The sequence below is a fragment of the Dipodomys ordii genome, unplaced genomic scaffold (genome assembly GCF_000151885.1).
Source record: "Dipodomys ordii isolate 6190 unplaced genomic scaffold, Dord_2.0 Scaffold163, whole genome shotgun sequence".
Lineage (NCBI taxonomy): Eukaryota > Metazoa > Chordata > Mammalia > Rodentia > Heteromyidae > Dipodomys > Dipodomys ordii.
In genome coordinates, this window is record NW_012267379.1 from 365,948 (window position 1) to 374,315 (window position 8,368).

At 50.0% G+C, this 8,368-nt stretch overlaps 1 protein-coding gene across 1 annotated transcript in view; it reads right to left on the bottom strand.

Annotated features, from left to right (window-relative positions):
* Tbcd (tubulin folding cofactor D) overlaps positions 1 to 8,368 on the bottom strand; it is a 147,126-nt gene that overhangs the window by 125,782 nt on the left and 12,976 nt on the right. Inside the window, exons 5-6 of the mRNA XM_013033084.1 lie at positions 4,211 to 4,293; positions 2,279 to 2,408 (exon numbers count right to left, since the gene is read on the bottom strand). Coding sequence (XP_012888538.1) covers positions 2,279 to 2,408; positions 4,211 to 4,293 — 213 coding nt within the window. The remainder of the gene's footprint in view (positions 1 to 2,278; positions 2,409 to 4,210; positions 4,294 to 8,368) is intronic.

Genomic DNA, 8,368 nt, shown 5'->3' on the forward strand with positions numbered 1-8,368 from the left:
ACCACACACACACACACACACACCACACACCAGCCTGTATCAGTGACTCATGCTACTTAAGTGGCAGAAAAACCCCTAAGACCCCTTTCTTAAAAGGAGCTGGATACAATAGTGTACCTGTTTACGAAGGGAGAGACACTATATCAAAAATAACCAGCAAAAACCAGAGTAGAGGTATGGCTGAAAGGTAAAAGTACCCACTAGCAAGAGCAAGGACCTGAATTCAAATTCCAATATTGGGGGGAACAGAGGGGACAACTATTGTAAGTATAATCCAGTAACAGAGGGCTTGCCTAGCACACAGGGCCCTGGTTTGATTCCTGGCACCAAACAAAAAAAAAAAGAAAAAGGAAAGTATGAACTGGGGGTAATGGGAAAACTTAGCCCTACTATCTACTGTTTGAGCTTTAGTACCATAAAAACTAAAAAATAGATGAATACATCAATACTGTTACATGCCCAAGGGAATTGAAAATACAAGCTTAAACCAAAACTTGTGCATAAAAGCTTCTATCAGGGGCTGGGAAGGTGGCTCAGTGGTAGAGCGCTTGCCTTGCATGCCTGAGGCTCTGGGTTCGATTCCTCAGCACCACATAAGCAAAAAGAAAAAAGCTAGAAGTGGCGCTGTGGCTCAAGTGGTAGAGCGCTAGCCTTGAGCTGAAGAGCTGAGGGACAGCGCCCAGGACCAGAGTTCAAGCCCCACGACCGGCCCCAAAAAAAAAAAAAAAAAAAAGCTCAGAAACTGGAATATTATCTGACCATAAACAGAAGCAGAGCACTGACACACGCCACGTGGTGGGTCAACACTAAGACCACTACGCTCAGTCTCAAAAGCCAGATAGCAGAGGCCACACCCTGGAGTCTCCAGGCATGAAATGTCTAGAACAGACAACTCCAAGGCCCGGCACCGGTAGTAGCCTCGGGGGCTGTGGAGAGCTTCGTGTTGCAAAGCCTTGTAAACATGTAAAATGACTAAACTTTTCACATGAAGAGGCAAAATGTTCCTGGCATATAAATAAACATCTTCATGTGAATCACATCTTAATTTGTTTATTTCCTTACTTTTTATGAAGCTGGGGATGGAGCCCAGCAACTCCCTAACTCATGGTTTCCTCTTGTTTTTTGTTTGGTGCTAGGGATCAAACTCAAGGCCTTGCTGTGTTAAAAGGGACACAGAAAAAAGGAGGCATTTCCCACGTTTCTTTCTGACATGTTTTGAATGACAGTTCCCTGAGGACAAGAGTGATATGGATTAAGAAGAAACTGCACTCGAACATTCCTCTCTCCGTGGCCCTGACACTCAAGGGCCTGACGGTGCTACCGGGATCCAGCAAGCCACGCTGCCCAGAAGCCTGTCCGCCCCGGGTGACCAGCCCAGCACTGGCCTGCTCCCCCCACCCAGCCCTCATGTGCCCTCCACCCCGCATCAGCCCAACATCACCATCTGCATGGTGAGGCAGGTGGGCAGGCACAGACAGACACCTGCATTCACAGATTACCTGCATTCACACAGGCCCCACAAGGCCCTGCTCTCCTAAGTGAGCTGTCGGCATCCTCAGCCTCCGAGACAAGGACAAGAATAAATTTCAACCACTGCGAATAAAAGGAGCAGGACCAGGTGCTAACTCTGGAGCCCACATCCCCAAAGACCCTGTCCACACTTTCCAAAAAGAAGGCTGGTTCCTGAGCTCAGGCCCCAGGAGGTCCTCTCCACTCTCTCAAGGATGCTAACCAGGGAGATTCCTAGCAACAGCTGCCCAGGCTGCACCTCTTCTGTGGAATTCACACTAGATATTTTCTCCTCGTCAGCACTTCAATGCCACACAACAAACAAGCAAAGCAAAAGATCAGCAAGAGGCAGGGCATGAGGCGCCTGGTAGGTGCCAAGACCCATGTTTAAACAATGATGCTAAAAAGACCGAAACCCACTCATCTGGACAAAATCAGAGCTCAAACCCTAACTTCAAAGCCCTCCTTCACTAGGGCTGGCTCTAATCACTGTGTGCTGTAACAAAATTAAGCAGGAAGAAACTGAAGGCCTACACCTCCATGGGCAACACCGCCCTCTGGTGGCAGCCTGAGACTCCACAGCGTTCATTTTTGCAGAAGTCTAGCTCAAGGCACACAGCAGTGGGAAAAACTATACTGCCCCAAGGGGCAGATGACTCCCACCATGCTCCAGTCACTTCAGCAGAGAATTCCAAATCACTACATTCTGGGTCCAGTGCAAGTGCTGACCCTGGCGTCCCCACACCCTGTCCCTCCACGTGGTCCTCACCAGAGCTTGCAGCGTCCCATCGGTGGCAATGATGCCCTCTGCAGTCTGGAAGGAGCGGGCCAAGGTGCACAGGCTCCAATCCAGGAAGCTAGCCATCTTCCTCTCTCTGACATCAGGACGGGTGATAAACCTGCCAAAGCGAACAGAATCACAAGCTCAACAAGCCTCCACCACCAAAAGTGCACCATGTCCAACTGCCCACCCGCCCCGCCTGGGCCCTGGGCAGCCTCTAAGTTGTGCTGTCACACTGTATGCAGGCGGGCAGCCCCTACGCAGGCTCCTTCACAGCTCCTCTTTCTCCAGAAGACCAAATCCTGCCCACGGTCCCAGCAGCTAATTCTCCACCAGGATCTCCCAGACACACACAGGCCTCCCTGCTCTGCCTCCTCCTATCTGGTCCCCAACTCATCTCCCATCCTCCTAGGCCACCACAGCTGAGAAGGGCCTCTAAACTATCCCCTTCCACCTCAGGACACACCCCAGCAACCTGGCCCAGAACCAACCTAGCCCAAAGACCTGTCTCCAGAGCAACCACCACGAGCCCCTTTCCTTTCCCTCTCCCAGCCCTGTATCCTCCCACCCAACACTCACCCTCCAGCCCCTAAACCAGGCCCCGGCACTCCTCACTCTTCCCGCAGCTCCCATGACAGTGCCCCTCTCTGTGGCGCAGTGATTCAGGCCTGACTTTACCACTCAAGAACAAAGCCCCATCTTTCCAAGGCTGATACTGAAACAGCAAGCCACAGAAGGACAGAAGGACACGGCCGGAGAAAGTGCCGTGCCCCCACACCCAGCACAGGCAGTGATAACCCGGAGGGGCCTACAATGGAGAGCTGGGCAAGAAGAGCGATCGCTATCTGCAGTGGGAAACTGCGGTCCCCAGAAGCAAGAAGAGCATGGCCCAGGGCGGGAAGGGGCTAAGCGGGTGCTAAGAACACCGAGGAGCAAGGTCAGTCAGGTAGCACAGGTGGCCAGGGCAGGCAAGCTGAGCCAGGCAGCAGGTCTGACCAGTGTCCTCACTACACTTCCAGGACACTCGACTAGAAGGGAGATGTGGAGGTGCCGACACATGACTGGTGATTCCTCTTCAATGGTGGGGCCATCTCCAGAGAAGCGTTCCATGTGGAGACTCTACATGCAGTACACACTGGAGAGCTCCACGGTGCCCCATGCAGTGTGCGAGGACTGGAGCTACCAGTCCATGACGCTGGCTCTCCTCCAGCTCTGGCCATCTCCACTGGGACCTAAGCGTAAGTCACCCCTCCGCCAGTCCTCCTCCCCATCCTGTGTCTGACCTGATCAGCTGGCCTGCGCAAGAGCTGCCTCCATACTGGCTTGGTGACAAGTCTCCTCACGCATACAACCACATTACTGTGGTCTATTTCTCAGCAGAGCATAGTGAGCAGACATAGACACCTGGCATTCCGCATCCCGTGAACCTGCCTCCATTCACATATGTATATATGCACAGCCAAACATGGTGGCAAGTGCCTAGAATCCTAGAATTTGGAAGACTTAAAACAAGAGGATCAAGGCCGGGCACTGGTGGTTCACGCCTATAATCCTAGCTACTCAGGAGGCTGAGATCTGAGGATCGAGGTTCAAAGCCAGCCCAGGCAGGAGAGACAGTGAGACTCCTATCTCCAATAAACCACTAGAAAACCGGAAGTGGCGCTGTGGTTCAAGCGGTAGAGTGCTCATCTTGAGCTGAAGAGCTGAGGGACAGCGCCCAGGCCCAGAGTTCAAGCCCCACAACCAACAAAAAGAAAAAAAGAAACAAGTGCAGTTCCGAAGCCTCAGGCAGAACATGATATTCAAAGCAGGCGCCAGAGGGGGCAGCAGCATTAGAAGTGACCCCACACGGTAGGTAAACACCCTTCACGTCCCCCAACAAGACAACAAGTGGACACAGGAGACAAGCAGAGACCACACTGGTAACACTCTAAGGCCCAGAAACTCCCACAAACACTCATCTCGGCAGCAGCTGTCTCTTTTAACACTTTCTCATCTCGGCACTAGATGGCGTTGAAGCCTGTCTCAGCAATGACCAGCCCAAGGCTGGAAAAAATATGTTGTAGATTCCTCTCCTTGGAAGAGGCTCATGTGGTAGCATGCGCCTGGCATCCCAGCTATGGTAGGAAGATCAGGCAAAAAGGGAGATCCTACCCCAAAATAACAAGTGCAAATAGGGGCTGGAGTCATGGCTCAGCAGAAGTGCCTGCCAAGCAAGCTCAAGGCCCAGAGTTCAGTATTGTCAAAAAAAAAGAAGAGTAACAATTCACAATGCACACATTATTTTATACAAATGATATGCTAAGAAAAAAAAAAGGAAAGAACTAGGAAAAATAAAAACAAAACAAGCCAGGCACAGGTGTGGCTCACACCTATAATCCTAGCTACTGAAGAGACTGAGATCTGAGGACCACAGTTCAAAGCCAGCCTGGGCAAAAAAGTTCTTGAGACTCTTATTGGTGCTATGGCACCAATAAGGCTAGCCTTGGGCACAAAGACGCTCAGGGATAGCACCGGGCCCTGAGTTCAAGCCCCAGGACAGGCAAAAAAGATAAGATACATACCACCTTTTACTTGACAAAGTTGGTAAACATTTATGAGGTCCCACTCTAGTAAATAAAGGAAACAGGGCCCTTCAGTTTATTCAATCTTTGTAATAATTGAATCTCAAACCCATATAATTCTTCACTCCACAAGTAGGAATTCATCCCAAGGAGCTTTATGTGGAATATTCAAGACAGTAGTGTTTATTCTTAATAGCCACACTATGGAAAGTGTAATCCTAGCTACTCAGGAGATCTGAGGACTGAGGTTCTAAACTAGCACCAGCAGTAAAGTCCAAGAGAATCTTATCTCCAATTAACCACCAGAAAACAGGAAGTGGTCGGGTGCAGGTGGCTCACACCTATAATCCTAGCTACCCAGGAGGCTGAGATCTGAGGATCTCGGTTCAAAGCCAGCCCGGGCAGGAAAGTCCGTGAGACTGTGATCTCCAATAAACCACTAGAAAACCGGAAGTGGTGCTGTGGCTCAAGCCCCATGACTGACAAAAAATAAATAAGTAAATAAATGGACTTGTTTAAAAAAATATTTTACAAATAATTGATACCAATTTAAAAAATAATTTTAGCCAGGCACTGAAGAGCTGAGGCACAGCGCCCAGACCCAGAGTTCAAGGTATACAACTGGAAAAATATAATAATAATAAAAGTTTTTTTTAAAGAAGAATGCTAATCTTACTAACAAATTGAGAAAGGTAGCCATCTTTGTATGCTACCCACAGAGCACTGATATCCGATGCCACAGCAGAAGATGGAGTGCAGCAACCTGACACGCAGGCAGGGGACCGATGCAGGCAGCTGTGCGCAGGGTATGGGAGCACATGTGGGTTTCATGCTCCAAACACAGGCTTCCTGTTACGTTTGAATCTGAAGAGTTCCCAAACTCCTGCGTTCATCTGTGTGCGTGCAGGCGCACTCAGGCTAGACCTGAGGGGGACTCACGTGCTCACTTGGTTTTTCACCCTGGACTGTCACTGTACCACTACAGCCATAGCTCCACTTCCAGCTTTTCTTTTTTGGCTAGATCATAGGCCTGGGTGCTGTTCCTGAGCTTCTTTTGGCTCAAGACTAGTGCTCTACCACTTGAGCCACAGCACCACTTCCAGCTTTTTATGTGTTACTGAGGAATCAAACCCAGGGCCTCAAGCATGCGAGGCAAGCACTATACCACTGAGCCACCTTCCCAGCCCCACTTCTAGCCTTCTTTTTAGTCAGTCATAGGGCTTGAACTCTGGGCTTGGGCGCTGTCCCTGCGCTCTTCAGCTCAAGGCCAGTGCTCTACTGCTTGGGCCACAGCAGCACTTCCGGTTTTCTAGTGGTTTATTGGGTAAGAGTCTCACAGACTTTCCTGCCCAGGCTGGCTTTGAACCGTGATCCTCAGATCTCAGCCTCCTGAGAATAACTAGAATTACAGGCGTGAGCCACCAGGGCCCAGCTCATGTCCAGCTTTTTGATGGTTAGTTGCAAGTAAGAGTTTCCCAGAGTTTTCTGCCCTGACTGGCTTCAAACTATAATCTTCAGATCTCAGACGTCTGAGTAGCTAGGATTATAGTTGTAAGCCAAAAGTGACCAGCTTACATGCTAAATTAAGGCTGAGTTGTCAGCTGACAGGCCTGTGGAAGTGACTGGTTCTGGTTTTACCATGGATCAGATGGCATTGTTGGCGGCAGGGCGGGGCCTTGTGGAGGCAGGTCACTCATTGGGTGTCCCCTGGAAAAGCTATGTCTTGTTCTTGGCCCCTTCCTGTTCCCATTTCCTGGCCACCATGAGGTAAGCTGCTCGGCTCAAGCTTTCCCGTCCACCCTGTGGTTCTGCCTCATCACTGGTCCCAAAACAATGGAACCAACCAAGTGAAGCCTCTGAAACAGCAAACCAAAATAAACTTCTCCTCTTCTAAGCCGATTTTATCTTCAAGTGCTTTGTCACAATGACAAGAAGTGACTACCACACCCTTATAATGACAGCAAACCTGTAATTTTTTGGTTCATAATAAAGCAGAGAGCAGCCTCTACTGGTAGGTTTCTTCTTTTTCTCTGTGGTGGGGGGGAGGGGCTTAAACTCAAAGCCTGGGTGACCCTGAGCCTCTCTGGGGGGGGGGGGGCCTTAAACTCAGAGCCTGGGTGACCCTGAGCCTCTCTGTGCTCAAGGCAGTTTTCTACCACAACACCACTTCCAGTTTTTGAGTGAGTGGCTAATTGGAGATGAGTCTCAGGGGAACTTTTCTGCCCAGGCTGGCTTCGAATCCCAATCCTCAGATCTCAGCCTCCTAAGTAGACAGGATTACAGGCCTGAGCCACCGGTGCCCATCAGCCAGTGAGTTTCTACCTCCCAGGTGAGGGGTCCAGAAGAAGCAGCCTCATCTGTTCCAGGCATCAAAGTGCACCTGGCTCTCACATCTCAGGCCCATCCTCACGGCTGGACCATGCATTCCCGAGCACAGGACTTCCGACTGCTCTAAAAAAGCAAGCATCTCTTACCATTGCAGAGGTGGCCACAGAAAGACACAGCTGTACCCAAGCTGTTCTCCCCTCAGGCAAGGTGCCAACTATTTTCCCAGTCAGAACAACCACAAGCCATTATGGCTTTCACCAACACAGCAGCAGAAAAAACTGCCAAAGCTTCTAACTCATTTCATCATGCAAGTATTTAAAACAATAGCATTGTTGTGACTGGGAAGGTGGCTCAGTGGTAGAGCGCTTGCCTTGTATGCATGAGGTCCTGGGTTCAATTCCTCAGCACCATGTAAGCAGAAAAAGCTGGAAGTGGTGCTGTGACTCAAGTGGTAGAATGCTAGCCTTGAACTGAAGAGTTGAAGGACAGTGCCCAGGCCCAGAGTTCATGCCCCATGACCGACAAAAAAAAAAAAAGCATTCCCAATTTAACAAAACGGGTGTTTCACAAAACACGCATCTTTGTCACCTTTTAGAATCTCCCAGGCAGGCTGTGTTGACCATCTCACCCTGACCCAGCAGAGAAGCCATCTTCCCCTCTCCATGTTTATTTTCCCCTATACGGGAAGGCCTGGTTTCCCTTTTTTTCCCCTTATTTTTCAATGCTGCAATAAGACTGAGGGCCTTGTACATATTAGGTGACTGTGCCACTGCCAAGCTACATCTCATTGTTGTGTGTGTGAGACAGACTAAGACTGAGAGACAGACAGACAGACACTGGGCCTCAAACTCAGCATCGACACTTTATGTTCAGCGGCAGGCACCAGACCATCTGAGTCATACCTGTAACCCCTACACCCCTTTCCTGGGGCTTGAACTAAGGGCCTGAGTGTTGTACCACAGTCTGTTTTTTTCCTTAACACTAGTGGTCTACCACCTCGGCCACAACTTGACTTCAGGCTTTTGGAGGTGAGACAGAAGTCTCACAGACTTTCCTGACCAGGGTTACTTCAAACTATAATCCTTAGGAAGTGGCGCTGTAGCTCAAGTGGTAGAGCGCTCGCCTTGAGCTGAAGAGCTGAGGGACAGCGCCCAGGCCCAGAGTTCAAGCCCCACGACCGACAAAA